The 17,684-nt window shown below is 57.1% G+C and overlaps 6 protein-coding genes across 6 annotated transcripts; 1 reads left to right on the plus strand and 5 right to left on the minus strand.

Moving 5' to 3' along the window:
• Positions 1 to 686: 686 nt before the first annotated feature.
• Positions 687 to 2,826, minus strand: BKCO1_5100011 (c6 transcription factor; the record flags this gene model as incomplete). The annotated part of the gene is made up of 2 exons (XM_020276928.1): positions 687 to 1,880; positions 1,933 to 2,826. The coding sequence occupies 2 exons, from the start codon at positions 2,824 to 2,826 to the stop codon at positions 687 to 689; spliced, it is 2,088 nt and encodes a 695-aa protein (XP_020127464.1).
• Positions 2,827 to 3,776: 950 nt separating this feature from the next.
• On the minus strand, positions 3,777 to 4,937 carry BKCO1_5100012 (rta1 domain; the record flags this gene model as incomplete). Its single annotated transcript, XM_020276929.1, has 3 exons — positions 3,777 to 4,483; positions 4,585 to 4,677; positions 4,745 to 4,937. 3 exons carry the CDS (start codon positions 4,935 to 4,937, stop codon positions 3,777 to 3,779), a joined length of 993 nt encoding a protein of 330 aa, XP_020127461.1.
• Positions 4,938 to 5,670: 733 nt separating this feature from the next.
• BKCO1_5100013 (transcription factor thi1) lies at positions 5,671 to 7,265 on the minus strand (the record flags this gene model as incomplete). The annotated part of the gene is made up of 4 exons (XM_020276930.1): positions 5,671 to 6,262; positions 6,314 to 6,612; positions 6,667 to 7,134; positions 7,194 to 7,265. 4 exons carry the CDS (start codon positions 7,263 to 7,265, stop codon positions 5,671 to 5,673), a joined length of 1,431 nt encoding a protein of 476 aa, XP_020127462.1.
• Positions 7,266 to 8,393: 1,128 nt separating this feature from the next.
• On the minus strand, positions 8,394 to 10,927 carry BKCO1_5100014 (phosphoketolase; the record flags this gene model as incomplete). The annotated part of the gene is made up of 3 exons (XM_020276931.1): positions 8,394 to 8,920; positions 8,975 to 10,673; positions 10,727 to 10,927. The coding sequence occupies 3 exons, from the start codon at positions 10,925 to 10,927 to the stop codon at positions 8,394 to 8,396; spliced, it is 2,427 nt and encodes an 808-aa protein (XP_020127467.1).
• A 2,146-nt stretch (positions 10,928 to 13,073) lies between these two features.
• Positions 13,074 to 13,671, minus strand: BKCO1_5100015 (oxoglutarate iron-dependent oxygenase; the record flags this gene model as incomplete). Its single annotated transcript, XM_020276932.1, has 2 exons — positions 13,074 to 13,597; positions 13,650 to 13,671. The coding sequence occupies 2 exons, from the start codon at positions 13,669 to 13,671 to the stop codon at positions 13,074 to 13,076; spliced, it is 546 nt and encodes a 181-aa protein (XP_020127468.1).
• Positions 13,672 to 14,023: 352 nt separating this feature from the next.
• Positions 14,024 to 16,822, plus strand: BKCO1_5100016 (peptidase c19 ubiquitin carboxyl-terminal hydrolase 2; the record flags this gene model as incomplete). Its single annotated transcript, XM_020276933.1, has 1 exon — positions 14,024 to 16,822. The coding sequence occupies one exon, from the start codon at positions 14,024 to 14,026 to the stop codon at positions 16,820 to 16,822; it is 2,799 nt and encodes a 932-aa protein (XP_020127465.1).
• Between the last annotated feature and the right edge of the window lie 862 nt (positions 16,823 to 17,684).

Raw genomic sequence — 17,684 nt, forward strand, 5'->3', positions numbered from 1 at the left:
GTCAGCGTACAATCACAGAGGCGGCGTTTGTTAAACGGTGTCCAGAAACTCCCACACAGATCCACAGATGCACAGCGTAGGATGGGTGGTGAAACCCATATCGCGGCTTCGCAACGTCGAACCCGAGTGCTCGGTTTCTATTCCCTTTCCTTATCAGCTCTGCCCCTCAAATATGTGAACACTTTCACATGCTCCTTTGCCTCGCAATGAGTGGGGCCATGATTGATGGCAACAAAAGGATTGGGTCGTCTTTCCGGCGTCGCCAGTGTAAACTCCCCTATCGGAACCTGGAGATTGGCCCACAAGCCCACTCAGTAAGCTTGCCATTCGTTTGGTCCCTTCACCGAGCCATTCTGGCTTCACGTCGGAAAGTCAGTTAATACTCAGCCGCGTTCGAAAACAGGGGAGGGGATATCGCAACAATGATAACAGTCTCACACCATTGTCAGTCTATGCTAGGCTCAATTGGAAAGGTTTAGGAAGCTTGTATATAAAAGTAAAACAAAAAATAGGAGAAACGCCAAATAACAGAACGGCTCAGAAATGCCAACGCCGTTCATCCAGATCGTCCAGTAACCCTGCTCAACGCAAACGCCATTCCGCTTTTCAAGGAAAAAAAAAAAAAACACGAAACAACTCAAACCCCCAGCCCTCATCCATCCAACCTTCCTTTACCACCCACCCACCTACGGCAAAATCAAAAAACTCTTCTTCAGCAACACCCTCTCCGGCCACGCCAACCCCCTCCCCCCACCCTCCACCCCCATCCTCGCCGCCCACACATCCGCCGCCACATCCGCCGCGCGATCAAAGCTCCTCAACCCGCAGCGCCCCGCACACGCGCGCATCCACGCGCACAGCGCCGCAAAGTCGTCGTGGTCGAGCGCCTCGACGGCGGCGATGAAGGCGGGCCACAGCACGCTGGCCGAGACCGAGGCCGAGGCCGAGGCCGGGGCCGGGGCCGTCGACGCCGATGGCTCGCCTCCTGCCTGCTGGCCGGGCTGGTGCTGGGCGGCCGACGACGGTGTCGTCTTGCGGCTGCGGCTGCGGCTGCGGCGGCGGCTGCGCTGCGCCTCGAGCGCGAAGAGGTGGCGGCGGACCTGCTTGACGAGGTGCTGCAGCGGGAAGCGGTGCGTGTCGCGGACTTCGCGGTAGAAGAAGATGACGAGGGCGGCGTGGAAGGCGGAGGCGGCGTGGTCTTCTGGTTCTGAGGGTGATGATGGGGATGGGGAGGAGGAGGAGGGGGAGGGGGAGGAAGAGGGGGAGGAAGGGGATGTCGTGTTGGCTTCGTGAGGGGGTGGATGCTGTTGCTGTTGTTGCTGTTGCTGTTGCTGCTGCTGATGCTCTTTGATCGACCAGCCGCACAGCAGATCCTCGACGGCCTTGCAGCGCTTCGCATAGTCCTCGCCGAAGCCGGGCCACGGGTGGTGGCCGCCCCGGGCGCGGACCTGGCGCATCTCGCAGCCCAGGTAGGTGATGTGCGACATGAGCACGACGAGGCTCTCGGGCACGCCGTAGGTGCGCGCGAACAGCGGGCGCAGCGCCGGGCCGGAGCGCTCGAAGAAGTCGTCCAGCTCGCCGAAGTCTGCGGGCACGCCGTCCTCGACGCTCGCGCTGAACCACCGGTGCGCCGCCAGGGACGGGTATCGCGCGGAGCTGGGGTGCGCCGCGTTGGGCGGCAGCTGGTTCTGGAAGAAGTCGCTTTGGCCCGAGATGGGGTAGACGAAGGTGGCCTCCTCCATGATGCGGAGGTAGAGGAACATGGCGTGCAGCATCTGCACTTTTCGCGACGGGTTACTTTTGGAGATGCCGCGCACGTGGATCAGGCGCTGGGCGTCGAGGAGGTGTTTCCGGCCGTCGACGAGTTTTCCGTTCGTGATCTTTCTGCGTCAGCATCATATGTCGGCTTGAAGCGAGTCAGCGGTGGCTTACGCAGGCTGTCACCAGGATGAGGAGGGCCATCAATAGGACCTTGTACTTCGCCCTTTTGGGGCCGACGACCTCATGGCGCAAGCTCAGCTGTATGTGGGCCATGGCTTTGGTCTGGTAGGTTTCCGCAATCTTCCACCAGTAACCCTGGCCCGCTTCAGCCCCAGATAGCCTGTCGAGGTGGAATGCGCTGATGGCCATGAGCGAGTAGAGCAGTGACAGGCTTGCTGCGCTGGGATCGATCCGCAGAGTGAGCTGGCCGAGTGTCTTCAAAGCTTCTGGGAAATAGAGAGTCTGCCATGGAGATTTCCCATCCAAGGTTGGAGAGGCTACTTTGACAAAATCGGACATGAAATGCGAGAGCAGGAGGTGTTCTTCGGCCGAGAGTGGAGAATTCGAGCTTGCAGGGAGGGTCAATGCCTGAGGAGATAGCGGAGACAGTGAGAAATTCATGAAGTCTGTTCTGTCCTGAGTGCCAGGAAAGTGGTGCAGCTGGTCGAGAAACGCATCATGGTTTTCGGGCGGAAATAGAAATGACAAGGAGGCGAAATCGTCATGTTGTGCATCCTCAAAGGCTCCAGTGGCGTCAAATGCAGATATACTGTGCCGCACAGACGACAAAGAAAGCGGTGACGGGTCGTTTGGTGACTCCTGCAGCAACAGAACTTCCGGGTCGACCTCGAACGGCTGCATCTCGGTGAGAGGGTCGTCCATCAAGCTAGGTAGGGTGTCCAGCTGCAACTCCAACGCTCCATCGGGATGAGGGGAAGTGTCCAGTTGAAAGACGGTGAAAGGCCCCTCGATGACCACATCCTCTCCGGCTACGGCCCGCTCTTCCATTTGGAGGAAGTTGGATTTGTAGTCCACACTGGTGCTGTTGACAAGCTCTCTGCACATTGCTTTTCGCTCGGAATCTGCCGAGGCTGGTCAGTTCCACCTCGGAATGACGGATTAGGGTGGCAGATTACCAGAGAAGAGCAGTCTTCTACACTGCCGTGAGTCTTCAGGCTCGCGCGGCATGGGTTCTTCGGCGAAGAATGAACTGGCCAGGCCGAGAGGCTGGGTCCATTGGATGAGCGATTCGTAACCCTCACAGTCCAGGCTCAACCGCTCGCAGCCGCGGCAGCGGGGCCGTTTCTGATCACATTTTACGTGGCGGCGGCGACAGGTTCGACAGCCACCAAAGCTTCTCGTGCGCCGGGGTTGGCAGCTCGATTTCGACATTTGGCGACGCTTTTGGGAGGATGCGGTAGTCGGGGAGGGAACGGATAGATAGATGTACATACCTAGGTACAGTCCCGCCATTCGCGCGTGTCCCTGCGCCCTATTGATAAGACGCTCCGACCTCGGGCCGCGTGGGAAACTAGCCGTAAACAGCTAATCTGGCCCAAGTTCCACTCAATCGGGTTCCTCCCATGCTTGCTTCCCCACCGCCCGGTCCACATGAGAAGCTTCTTGGACCAAAACACTTCTTAAGCCGGCACAAAGTACTCCAGATTTCGAGAGGGAAAACTGGAAATCCTCTGCATATGAATGTCAAGAGCGCACTGGCAATTTGATTGTTTTGTCCAAATCACCAAATAGTTCCCCTCCCACTTCTCCCCATACATATAAGACCATTCTACTCAAAAAACAACAAGCCCATGCGACTGGTTGCCATATTTCGCAAACCACTATCCCCAAGTCATCTATCTCAACAGCGCCTTACCCATGACCCTCGCCCGGAAGGAAAGTCCAAGCCCAATCCAAATCAAACCCCAACGTCTCATCTGCCAGCCAAGGCATCTACCTGCCTTCCAACCGACCCACACTCGAACGCCTCCCTCCCCTTCCTTCAAACAGCTCTCTCAGGCGACAGCGTCCGTTCCTCCTTCCCCTCTTCTGCCTCCCACGCCCGCACCCTTACCCGCCTCGACCGTCGACGCCATCGAAAACGGCCTACTTCCCATGTCCACATCATCGTCATCATTCCCGCCCCTCTTCTTGCCCTCGCCACCACCACCTTCACCCACCAAAAACCATCCGGGATGCACAACGTTGAACACCACAACCGCACACGCCATCATCGCCCCGTCCAGCACAACAAAGTACACCTCCCTCGTGATGAGGTACCCATGCCACCCTTGCAGCAGCTCGACCGTCCTGTAGATGCTCCTCACATATATGAATGCAATCGACACCGACGTCGCCACGATGAGGATCATCACACGCCTGCTACTCTGACCACCACCACCACCAGCTTTCCCCCTCCTCATCGCCGCCGTCCGCTTCAAAAACACGCCAAAAAACGCACAAAACACCGTGATGGCGGCCATCTGAAACACGATGCCCGCCACCATGATGTTCGTGCCGGGCGCCGTGTCGCGGGCGGGGTTGGCGGTGGCGGCCACCGAAGCCATGCCGCCGCCGATGGCCTGGAGGACGAGCGAGACGACGTCGGCGCCGCAGAATAGGATGAGGTAGGTGCGCGGGGGGAGCGGGGAGGACGAAGGGCCGGAGAGGGTGATGAGGCGGCCGAGGATGACGTACAGGGCGGCCGTCCAGAACGTTGGGGCTGTGGATTTTGAGATGATTGTTAGGGACGCTGGCTTTCCCTTTCGTATTCAGGATGCGATGAGGGGTGAAGGAGAAGAGGGATGGAATGAGCGTACGTACCGAGGATGAGCGTTGTGATTTGCATCAGAAAGGCGTCGGTGTTGTAGGGGCACTTCGCCGACCATAGTCGTCCCGCCCACCCAATCACCTCCGCTATCAGAACATCCCTTTCAGCATCGTGGATACGTTGAGAGAGGTAGAGTCCGTTGCTGAGACTTACTTATTCCGCCAATAAAGAACAAGACGGTCCACCAGTGTCTGCTCCATAGCGTCTGTCCGAGGTGGAGCAGCGACGAGACGCCGAAGAGGACGACAAAGGCGATGCCAGCCGCTTCGGATGGGACGTAGCCATAGGAGGTCTTGTGTCCTGGTACATAGGCATGGCAGCCAGTCCGTAACGAGGCGTTGTTCATGGGGTATGACCGTTCGTGGACGAGAGTATAGTCCAACTTTCAAGAAAATATGCGGCGGAATGAATGTGTATTGCCTCACAGAAGCAAAACAAGCTATTATGAAGCATGTAGTTGGAAGCCGCAGTCATAGTTATGAGCTCTGGGCTCAACAGAAGACGTCAGGCATCTCCCTGTGGGCCCACCCATCTTCTCTTTCCGCTAGATCCATGGCGCAAAAAGCCACTGGACGGTGCAAAGACGACGCGTCTTGAAGCCTCTCGGCTTACATGTTCGTACGACAATGGTAGACTCGCGTTGATTGCCAAACCAGGAAAGCTCAGGGATTTGGCGGACAACAGCAGGATTCGCCCTGATTACCAAATCGGGAAAGTTGAGCGATTTGTCGGACTCCGATTGTGCCGACTGTGAATGGCCGTGATAGGCTGAGTGTGGCCAAGGGGCGCAGTACGAGTCCGCAAAAGCGAGAAAGAATCGAAGCTCGGCCATAGGGTAGGTGGAGCGGACTCTTCTCATAGCCAGCAGAGGCCTCGGCGCTATACCGCATGCGGCAAAATTGTCGCGAGAGACGCGCTTAACCGTGTGCCTCCGAACAAACTGCGGCCACCCGGCCCAGGGGTTCGGCCGTCAACGCCGAATCTCCTTTCGCAGATATTCGAGTCTTGTGCATCGAGCAGCACCCAATTTGACGGAGAGAAGATGCGGACAAGACAGTGCATGTTGCATCAACACTTTCTCAGCACTTCGGCTCGCAGCTTGCCGCCTTCCCCGTCCATGCAGTCTGCAGGTCCGACTCGAAGGTGGCGGCGATGTCGAAGCCCTTGTTCTTGATGACCGACAGGAAGTCCAACACCCGCTTGCGCTCCTCGACTGCCTTCATCTCCAGCCCGACCAGGTGCGTGATGGGCATGTACATGATGGCTTCCAGTTCGACTCTGCTCAGCCGTCCCTCGGCGTAGTCTAGCGCTGCGATGGCTTGTTTGCGAATCATCTCATCGTCCATGACCGGAAGCTCGCACTTGAGCGCCGACCACGCCGGGTGCAGGAACAGTCGGGAGAGGCCGGTGAGCCCCCAGTGGTAGTAAGGGATGGTTGTGAGCGTCCCGGCATCCAGATCTTGCGGGTCTTGGTCTGCAAAAGACAGTATCGATGTGATGATCTCGCGCTGTAGCCGCGATGCTTGACAGATTATCTCGATGCCTATTGTTGCGTGCTGGGACGAAACACACCCATTGCTTTGTGTTGCAAGAGCTTGTGTCTCCAGCCTATCGACATCGTCGATCGATGGGAACCCGTGTCCTTCGGCCTCGACAGCCCACGAAAGCGCCCTGAAGTCGTCAGTAATCCGTGGCCGAGTCGACAAAGTGATGGGTGTATACCTGAATTGGAGTATGGCCCATCTCTCTAGAATGTCAAGCAGAGCATCCCAGCGTCGCTCTGGAGACAGAGAGACGTCTTTGCTGGGCTCGACTTGTAAGGTGAAGATGGGACGGGAGGTGGGCAGCGCTACGTTTTCACACATTAAGATGGCGCCCAGGGCATCGCTCGCGCGCAGGAACCTGGTCAGAGCCGACTCGAATTCGCCCTGGGTCTCGCGTGATCTGCCGTTCTGGCGCACGTACTCGCCCGTCTCTCGGATTAGTGCTCGCCACGTCTTCCCTGTCTTGTCGGAAAGCAGCTGCTTCAGTGTTAGTAATCTGATGAAGATGGCGAGGACTGGGAGGGCTCTGACCTCATTGAAGCCGGATAAAGAGGCACACAGCAGCACGGCATTGTACTGGTTACTGCGGGTGCCTCGCATTTGCTCCTCAACGGTCCTCTTCAGGGCCAGATAGGCCTTCTGGATGTCACGTTTCTCGGCAGCGTTCAGAGCGAGCAAATTAGAGTTGCGGCTGGCGTACATGCCGCCAACAACCGAGACGGTCCTGCTGACAAGCTCATTGCCATGCGAGAGGCCGCCGATGGAGTCAAAGGAGAAGACGGACATGATGGGCGAGGCGGACATGCCGATGGCCTGGAAGAAGGCGCTGGTGTAGCGCCAGGAGTCCTGGACCAGGGCCTTCTGAAGCTGGGTGGTGGGGCGGCGGGCGGGCTTCTTGTTTGCGTATTCTATAATGGTGATATCACTGGCGGAAGGCGGCGGGGAGATGCAATTGATGCCGCGGGCGCTGCAGTATGAGCAGGGCCGGTGGCCGTCACACTGAGGCTGTTAACTCGGCGGTAATGATGGGCGGGGCGTGGGGGACGGTGGGGGCAGACCTTCACATGGTCTTTCTGGCAACGCATGCAGCGGTGACCTGAGCGGCGCTTGTCGCGGGCGCCGCACGGCATGGCGACTATGAGAGGGCAGGGAGCCGGTCGGGGTCGGATCGGTGCAAGCGAGAGGTGGAGAGGGGCAGTTGCTACTTCTGGTGCATGCAAAGGGTAAGGACTCCGCGACCAAGAGCGGGAAGCACACAGAGCAGTTATAGGCGGCTTGGTCTCGGGGCGGCGACAGTGCGGATCGCGTATCCATAGGGGCTTAACCTTGTTGCCCGGCCTGACTCGTGGCGGGCTGTGCGCGTGTTGCCGGCCTCGTCCCGACGGCAACGGCCCGTGGCGCGGAGATATATGTGCGGATTGCTGCAGCCTAGCGGCGGTCCTGGATGGCGCTCGATGGATGGCGGGAGACGACGAGGGAAAAGAGAGAGGGGTCAAGGCGAGCCAATCCCAGATTCGCCAAGCGAGCTACGTAAGACCGTAGTAAGCAGTCCGCCAACCGCTTCAGGCAGTCGCGGCTAGGTCCCTCGCTGTTCCCCGCACAAAAATCACAAGCCCATCCCAGATCCGCCCGCCGTTCCGCATCTGCCCGACTGGTCCACTGCCCTGCTGCATCATCGTCGAATCTTTGCAAAAAAACAAAGTCGTTTACCTACTTGGCTCGCGCCGTTGCTGACCGCGTTCTTGGCGCTAAACTTCCTTCGGCATGTCACCCCACCACACGCAGTGCGCCATCTCCTTTCATACGAGATGCTCCCTAATTGTTTCCGTTTGATCTGTACTCTGCTCAACATTGCAGGCAGCCATTGCCTTTTGCTTTCATAATGACCAAACAGTGAATGCTACGCTGTGAAAAACATTGCATGCTCATGCTTCTAATGATGTGATTTCACACAATCGTTTCCATTGACAGCTGTGGAATATTTTACCTGAATAGAACCTTTAATCTTGAAAAAAAATATCTGGTCCTCTTTTACTTTCTTTTCTGATCTTTTCTTTTCTTGGCAAAGACGAGCATAATTCCAGACCAGCGGATTGCAGTCCCTATGACATAGAAGAGAGAGAGAGAGAGATAGAGAGAGAGAGAAAAGCAGGAAATGAAATCACCCGCACCAACCCACCTCCATGATCAAACAGAATCGTAATCGTAACAACAACCGCCCCATCGTCTCTTTCACCAGCTCAGTCACCTCAACAGACTCAGTACGGCCACCTCCAGGCCGTCAAATCCGCCGGATCCACACCCTCATGGAAGGCGTAGTTCCGAGCGCCAATCTGCTGGTTGAGCAGAGACTCGCGCGCGGCTGAGCCCTTGTTGCCGAGGTGCGGCATGCGGTCGATGGCGTCGATGGCGAGGCTGAAGCGGTCGGTGCCGTTGCGGATCGCCAGTTCGAGCGGCGTGTCGATGTTGCCCTTCTCGCGGTAGCCGACGACGCGCAGGTTGCGCTGCCCCTTGCGCTTGTACGTCAGGCGGTGGATCAGCCACGGGTAGCTGTGGAAGTTGAAGATGACGGGCTTGTCGTCGGTGAAGATGGCCTTGAACTCGGCGTCCGTGCAGCCGTGCGGGTGCTCCGCCGCCGGGATCAGCTTGAACAGGTCCACCACGTTGACGAACCGGATCTTGATGCCCGGCAGGTGCTCGCGGAGGAGCGCCGTGGCCGCGAGCGACTCGTGCGTGGGGACGTCGCCGCAGCAGGCCATGACGACGTCGGGCTCCTCGCCGGCATCTAGTGGATCTGTTAGTGTCTGTGACAGTTGCAGCATCATCAATCGTCACTTACCGGTCGAGGCCCAATCCCAGATACCGAGACCCTTTGTGCAATGGGCAATGGCAGCCTCCATATCCAAGTATTGGAGATGGTTCTGCTTGTCGGCAACGATGACGTTGACGTAGTTCGATGACCGGAGGCAGTGGTCTCCCACGCTCAGCAAACAGTTGGCATCCGGGGGCAAGTAGATCCTCACGACCTCGGGACTCTTGTTTGCCACGACATCCAGGAATCCAGGATCCTGGTGAGTAAAGCCGTTGTGGTCTTGGCGCCACACAGTAGCTGTCAAGAGAATGTTGAGCGAGGCGATCTTCTGGCGCCACGCAACCTCGCTGGCTTTCTCAATCCACTTGCAGTGCTGGTTGACCATGGAGTCGATGATGTGGATGAACGGCTCGTAGCTGTTGATCAGGCCATGACGACCAGACAGGATATAGCCTTCCAACCAGCCTTCGACCGTGTGCTCACTGAGCATCTCCATGACCCTGCCGTTGAACGTCAGGTTGCCACCATCGGCGTCCTCTTCAAAGTAGTCGCCGAGCCAGACCTTCTTTCCAGCCTCATAAACAGCATCCAGCTTGTTTGACTGTGTCTCGTCTGGACCGAAGATCCTGAAGCGATCCATGTTGTTCCGTACAACCTCACGCAGGAATGTGCCGAAGCGGTTCATCGAGCCATCCTCAGACACGCCCGCCTTGAGAACGTCGAATTTGAAGGCACGGAAGTCAGGAACCTTGAGCTTATGTTTCAAAAGTCCACCATTGGCGACAGGGTTGGCACACATGCGCCTGTTGCCCTGTGGAGCAAGCTCTCTCAGCTCCTCAATCAGTCTGCCCTCTTTGTCAAAAAGCTCATCCGGTTTGTAGCTCCGCATCCACTCCTCGAGCTTGGCGAGGCTCTCGGGCTTTGCGTGCACATCAGTGATGGGAACCTGGTGAGAGCGCCAGAAGCCTTCGAGGAAGTGGTCACCGAGCTTGCGCGGACCCGTCCAGCCCTTGGGAGTGCGCAGGACGATCATGGGCCAGCGAGGGCGGAATGCCTCGCCGCTGTCACGTGCTTTCTTCTGATATTCACGGATCTTGCCCACGCAGGTTTCAAGGGTGGAGGCCATCGCTTGGTGCATGGATTCCAGGTCGCTACCCTCGACAAAATACGGCTCCCAGCCATAGCCCCGGAAGAGTGCCTCGAGCTCGTCGTGGCTGATACGAGCGAGAATGGTGGGGTTGTTGATCTTGTAGCCGTTCAAGTGCAGGACTGGAAGAACAGCACCGTCGTTGATGGGGTTCAGGAACTTGGTGCTGTGCCAGCTGGTTGCGAGAGGACCGGTTTCAGCCTCGCCATCGCCAACCATGGTGAGTGCAATGAGGTCGGGGTGGTCGAAGACGGCGCCGAAGGCATGGGAGATGGCGTAGCCGAGCTCTCCACCCTCGTGGATACTGCCGGGGGTCTCGGGAGTGGCGTGGCTGCCAATACCGCCGGGGAAGGAAAATTGCTTGAAGAAGCGGCGCATGCCCTCGACGTCTTCGGTGATATCCGGGTACGTCTCGGTGTAAGTGCCCTCCAAGTAAGCATTGGATAGTACAGCCGGCGCACCATGGCCGGGGCCGGAGATGAAGATGGTGTCCAGATCATACTTCTTGATCAAGCGGTTGAAGTGGATGTAGGTGAAGCTCTGACCGGCATCGGAGCCCCAATGCCCCAAAAGACGTGCCTAGGCAAGAATCACATGTCAGTGATGTGTCGAGATGTGTGGGATTTATGTACCTTGATGTGCGACAGTTTTAGTGGCTCACGTAGAAGCGGGTTCTCCCTCAGGTAGATCATGCCCAGACAGAGGTACATGGAAGCCTTGAAGTAGGCATCATATTTGCGGATTTCATCCTCAGAGAGCGGCTTCTCGTTGACCGTCGCCCTGGCGACGCCGAAGGGAGACAGGCTCGCCGAGACGGTGCCGTTGGGTGCCATGGCAGAGGAATGGTGTAAAGCGAGGATTAGAGAGGAAGGAGGAGCAGAGGAGAGGAGGGGAGTGACTTCACCGGCGCCCTTTTTAAATCAGAGCCACGCTGGTGAAGCAATCGATGATGGCATAGCGCTGATGCAGCGAGCAGGATAGAGGCTGGAGGACCCTTGCCTCCTCACCCCATCGTCCCACAGTGCCCACGGGGAGCCCGCACTGGGGTTGATGCGGGACGTCAGACCACCTGCCCGGATCGAGTCGCGGCGCTGGCCGGCTCAGGATTGCCGGGGGCCGCAGCTGGGCTGGGAGCAGCTGCGGATTGGCGGCTCGCATGATGCACCACGACTGTGGCATGGACGACAATCAGTGGAGGGGAGCAGCGTTGCCCCGCTACCTACCCGGTAGCGTCCCAGGTCAGTTCGCTGCATGGCTCGCTGCACTCGACTTCCCGCGCCATCCCGAGCCGGGTCCCGGCGTCGATCGCCTTATGGCCAGGGCCCGGCCAGCTTATATGGGCATTTCGTCAGCCAGGCCGGCTATTTCCAGCGGAGCTTGCGGCGAAGCATTGGTGCAACACGAGCTTTATCGACCGATCAGACTGTTTCTCGACCCTGTGGTTGTGCCTGCCATCCAGCCCGGAGCCGTCCGCCCGCGCGTCTTTACCGCCAGCAATGTATAGATCGGCAAGGATACGATGTTGGGTCTGGTCGGGTTTTGGCTGGTTGCACGGCGACTGGCCGTTGTCGCGGAGCCCCGAGTCAGGCAGGAATCCTGTCGCTTCCGTCTGCGGAGCCGTTGTACGTTCCGCAATTCCTCGCGAGCAGCTACTGCAGCCTCGTCCAAGAATGTGCACATTTCCAGGCACCTTTCGCTTGTCGGGAGGAGAAAACAGGCGGGATAACCGAGGCATTGCGTGGAATCCTACCGCGTGTCCGGAGACTCCGTGCTTGGCTCAGCGGCTGGAGACGAATGTTGAGAGCTCTCATGATGAGGCTGCTGGGCGCTGAGGAAAAAGCCTGAAAGAACTTGTGACGATGGAAAGCGGAAGCCGGTGATCGTCGGGTGACCATCCAGAGGCTTTCCTGCCCGCCACGCTTCGCTCGGCCCGGCGCGGCGTAAGCAGCATCACCCAGTTGCTCGACTGATCCACTTCGTCCTCCTCATGTGGACGTCGATGATATGGCAGCCCATGTGGCGTGTCAGCCGGCCATCTTCCCGCCGTCTCTCTCTCTAAACATCTGCGCATCCGTTGCTCTGCTATTTCGCCTTCACCAGTCCAATACACTTACTTCCCTTGTCCTCTACAATTGTTCGTCCCTGATCCATAGGCTCAACTTGATTGTCGCTGATTCTATCATACTCCAACACGAACTACGGTTCTAGTCCAGGGGCAGCTGAGAAACCTTTTGTCGGCTCAAAAGTCCACAGTAGGCAAATGGGGCCTGGGAGGGCTCCAATTCCATAGGGCATAGTCGTAAGTCGCAAGCTTGCCTTTGGAGTGCTCACTTTCCAGTCAAGCGGGAGACATGAAGTTGAGAAAAGGTACACTGCACGTCTCCGCATTGTCAAAGCTGACCCCTGACGCCCTGCAGGGCTCGCGTCCGTTTGGCTGGATACCTACCCTCCACAATTCGTGGTAGGTGCGCCAGGGGAAACACGTTTGCTGGGTCGCTTTAGCGCCAGAACCTTTGTCTGGAGATCATGAGATTCTTGCATAAAACCTCGGGAAATCCGTGCGGGGAATCGTTATGTAGAGCAATTGGAACTTCTCGCTGTATCGTAACGCCGGCTGTTGCCGGTCTTCTGCATTACTGGGCGGTATTCTGTTTTGAATGACCCCCAAGGCGTAATGAGTGCGAAAGTCTGCCCACATATGCTAGCAAAACCCGCAGCATGCGTCTACCATTTACTGAACGGGGTATAACACTCCTTTTCGTATCATGAGCTTCCTGCAAAGATGACGGTATGGAAATCCAGCCATACAGGTGGGCTGAAAGCGGAGTCTGCCACGCTTACTTCTCTCCCGCCCTGAAAAAACCAGTTCTTCCCCCCAAGTAACAGCCGGAACGCCGTGTATGTGCACAGAGGTCGGCCCCATGGCGCCACGGCGGCGGCGCCAGGTGACTCCAGATGAGGCGGCCCTGCCCGCTTCCTTCACTCCGCCACATCGAGATCTTCGTCTGCAGCTTCCCCGCCGTCCTGGTGCACGGAGCTGAAGGGGCTCGCAGGCTTCCGGCCAACAGCCGCGATGGTTTCGGCATTGACGCTAGCCAGGCTCTCAGATCCTTTCGGCGCGGGTTCCATGCTCACATCGTCCTCCCGGTTGTCCTGCAAAGAGGCAAAGACATTCTTAACCTTGGCATCACCGTTCAGAGCCTCCCACTCCTTTCTCCTTTCTTGGACCTTGCGACCCCTCCTCTTGCTCTCCTCGACCTTCCTTTCATGCTTGTCGTAATTGGCGTCGGCCCTCTCCATGGCTCGCTCTTGGCGCACGCGCTGCTGGTGGGTCAGGCGCTTTTGCTTCTGCTTCTTCGAGATGCCGGCATCGTGGGCGGCGAGTGCTGAGGCAGCAAGCTTGGATTTCGGCTTGGGGAGCGCTGAGGCGTCTGTGAGGGTCTGAAGCGACTTGTCAACGGGCTCCTCGGCGCGGCGAGCGGCGCGGGAGTGCAGCGATGGCTCTGCGCAGAGTCAGCATGGGTGGGCCGGCACAGAGAGCTGCAGACGACATACGCTTGGTCTTGGATTTTGCCATTTCGTAGTGTAGGTTGGCACCGTAGCGTCCGGGCGAGCTTCGAACTTTTTTGGTGGAGCGCGATCGCCAGCCGGTGGCAGCGAGCGCGCCCCTCGGCCGTTGTTCCGCACCGTCCGTGCGCGGGCGTGTGCAATCTCCAGGTGCCGCCCTTCATCTCGCGACAACTTCTCCATCCTTCTACAAACACCACGCCTTCTCCCGCCACCCAAGCGCGCTCACTTCCTCCGCCGCCTGCTCCAGCCTGCTCGATGCGGCACCCGCGGGAGCGTCCTCCCAGTTTTGTCCGCCACATTCATCGTCTTCGCCCCAGCTGATTCGAGACCACCGGCCTGCTCGCCTTCCACTTTCAATCATGAGCAACTTCCGCCCCCCTCCCCAGCAGAAGGCCCATGACGACTTCGCTGTGTGGCACGACGCCTACTACGAAGATCCTCGCACCACTCCCGCCTCGATCCTCGTGCTTGTTGTGCTCGGCTTCATCGCACTACACCGCGTTCTCGGCCGTTACGAGATCCCTCTCCGCGCCATTCCCGAGCTCTTCTGGAACTGCTTCGTCTACGCCATGCCCGCAGCACTCGTTTTCGCCATGGGCCGACCCTCGCTCGACCTTGCCGACAACGCCGACACAAGCTCGTCCGAGGACAAGGAGAGGAAGAATGCGAACCTCTTTGCGGCCAAGAACGAAGTGTTGCGACGCACCTTCGGTCTCGATGGCAACGGCTTGCTGAAGGCCTTCTCAGGCGATCGGGCGTTGCGCGCTGCTGGTGCACTGGCTGGTGGGATGAGGAATGCCGCGCCGCCTGGCTTGGGCAACTGGGACAATTCATGCTATCAGAATAGCGTGATCCAAGGCCTCGCATCCCTGCCTAGCCTCGAAAGCTTCCTCACCGAAGCCATCGGCATGTTTGATGGCCTCACCTCCGATTCTACGAATGGCACTCTTCTCGACACCGTTCTGAAACTCAATAACCCCGATAACAATGGTCGACAGCTTTGGACCCCGGCAAAACTGAAGAGCATGAGCAGCTGGCAACAGCAGGATGCGCAGGAATACTTTTCGAAGGTGTTGGACGAAATTGACAAGGAAATCTTGAAGGCTGTGAAGCAAAGCCGGAAGATCGCTGGCTTCGAGGAAGTGCCTTCGGTCGAGGAGGAGCGCAAAGCCGAACCAGTAAAATACCCCGAGTCACTGCGAAACCCTCTTGAAGGTCTACTGGCGCAAAGGGTTGGGTGTATGAACTGCGGCTTTACTGAGGGACTCTCTATGATTCCTTTCAACTGCCTCACCGTTCCTCTGCAAAGTTCCTTTGGTTACGCCTGCGACATCCGCGAATGCTTGAACGAGTACACGAAGTTGGAGCCTATCGAAGGGGTCGAGTGCGCAAAGTGCACTCTTCTGAGAACGCGGGATGCACTAGAACGAGTTCTCCAGGACCGAGACGAGACGGTACCTACTGAAGCTACCAAGGCTATGGAGGCACGACTGAAGCTTGTCCGGGAAACTCTAGAAGACGAGGAACTTGTGGACAGTACTATCATCAAGAAGTGCTCCATTCCACGCAAGAACTGGGTGTCTAGTACCAAGTCCAGACAAGCGGTCGTCGGACGTCCTCCCAAGTCGCTCGTCATCCACGTAAACAGAAGCGTGTTCGATGAGCTCACGGGCGCCCAGCGGAAGAACCACGCCAGTGTTTCATTCCCGGAGCACTTGGACCTTGGTCCTTGGGCTCTTGGTTCGTCCAAATACGACAGCAAGGACTTCTCGATTGCACCCGAATCTTGGTCTACCAACCCAGCAGAATCCATGATCAGCCCGCAAAAGACTCTCGGAATTCAAGCATTGCCCTACGAATTGCGGGCTGTGGTGGCGCATTATGGAAGGCACGAAAACGGTCATTACATTTGCTATCGGAAGCATCCTTTCACTGCCGACCAGGTCGATGGTGCAAATACTGAGCAGAAGGAAAGCGAAGGATCCAAAGAGGAGACAGAAGGCGAAACATTCAAAGAGGAGACGGAAGACGAAGAATCCAAAGAGAAGCCGGAAGTATGGTGGAGGTTAAGCGACGAGGACGTTTCCCAGGTGTCGAAAGAGACTGTCTTGGCTCAAGGCGGCGTTTTCATGTTGTTTTATGAGGCCAAGGAACTTCCATCTCCACCGAGTCCGAGCCAGAGTCCACTGATGAGGCGTAGCTCTACTGCAACGATCCGTGCAGTAGCTCCGATGTCGACGACGGTGGAAACATATGAGCCTGTTCAGGAGCAAGAAGATGAGGGCTCGGTTGAGGAGATGGAAGTCGCAGATGAGAAGTCGGCCCATAGAGAATTCTTCCCGATCGGCGAAAGCCACTTTGACGGAGAAGCCATTCCACCCCGCACTTCATACCACCGTCCCACTGAGTCCATGGAAACCACTCCACCGAAATCAGACAGCGAGAGCGATTACGAGCCAATTTCGCCCGCGTCCTACAACTCAGGGCTGGAAGATACCGTCGTTCTCCCGTTCAAAAAGCACAACCGAGACCGGAATTCTACAATCTCCAATGCTTCATCAGCAAGCTTCAACTATCCGCCGACACCCCTGTCGCCTCTTTCCTTGTCGCCTACGATCTCTGAGCAACCCACTCCCTTTGCTGAGCATCGTCCGGCTTTCCCTAATCCCATCTTCACCCGCCAAGATATGGACAGCGACTCCGAGTTGCAACCTCTCGCTTCCCCTGCCCTCTTCTCGCCACACAGCCTTGCGACGCCAACATCGCAGAGCCCCAATCTCGATCCTATCACGCGCGCTGCGATCGAGGCATCAGTCCAGGAGGAGGAGGACGAGCCGCGGTGGACGACGAGCCGTAGCGACTACGCCCCTTCGACCGTTGGCGGCACGGACAGCGAATACGCACCCAGCGCTGGCGGCTATCCCAGTGATGTAGAGGGGTCGGCATATGGCTCGGAGGCCGGTGACGGTCCCTTCAGCGAGAAGGAACCGTCAGTGTCAGGGTCGCCTGTGCGCATGAAGAAAGAGCCACAGCCTCATCCCCATCGCCAGAGCTTGACAATGAGGACAGCACAAGCTCAGAAAGCAGAAGGTGAGAGTGAAGAACAGGTAGGTTTGGAGCAAAACAAGCAGAACCTGAGGATGGTGGCCGCTTCCTGAGCTTGTGTTAACTCGCCAACACAACGCCTGCGAATATCGATTTATATCATCCGTTAGCATCTCGAGGGGGATTCTGCCTCATCGAGGCGTGCGGAGCAGCATTCTTTCAGGTTGGCATTGAAAAGAAATCACATTGGTATCATCAGGCTCATTGGGCCTGGGAGCATAGCGTAGGCGTTTGATCTGGTCTTATTACTTGTATTCTCAACTGGGCTCTCGATGGAGCTGATGGTGCGAGCAACTGTATTCTTTCCCTTATCTGTAGTGGTTTTCTTTGCGTTACTTCTCACTCTCTCGAGACCGGAATTTCTTTTCTTTCCATGTTCTACAGGACGCATGACTGTCCTGAGAAGCATAGTCACCAGGGCGTTAAATGATGAGGCTGAAAGTCAATTTTCCATCTTATCCAGACTCATTGAGCTCCGCTGTTTTGACAGCAATAATGTCTTGATTTTCCTTAATTCGTTTTCTCATGCCTTCCCACAATAGCGCCTCTCATATTATCCCTGATCCATCAATTACGCAAAAGGGCAAGATACCCAAAATTGGGCACGCGTGCCCGCACGGACACTCCCTTATTCTCGTTCTCTCCCCGCTTTTTCCCCTCTTTGGAGAAGGAAAAAGTGTGGATCAGTACCGGCAGCAGCTAAGATGATGGCGATGGTATCAGAGAGGCCCGAGGGAAAATTGCACCTTACTTCCGCACGATCCTAGCCGTGGTCGGGGCGCTTGTGGCGTTGATTAAGGCTATGGTTCACTAAAACTACTTCATAAGAAAGGCAGAAGTGGAAAACTTGAGTCAGGTTGCCGAATGATGCTAATTTGGTACCGCTGCATTTCGAAATTGCACCGAGTGACCTAT

The sequence above is a fragment of the Diplodia corticola genome (assembly GCF_001883845.1).
Source record: "Diplodia corticola strain CBS 112549 chromosome Unknown scaffold51, whole genome shotgun sequence".
In the NCBI taxonomy this organism is placed as follows: Eukaryota; Fungi; Ascomycota; class Dothideomycetes; order Botryosphaeriales; family Botryosphaeriaceae; genus Diplodia; species Diplodia corticola.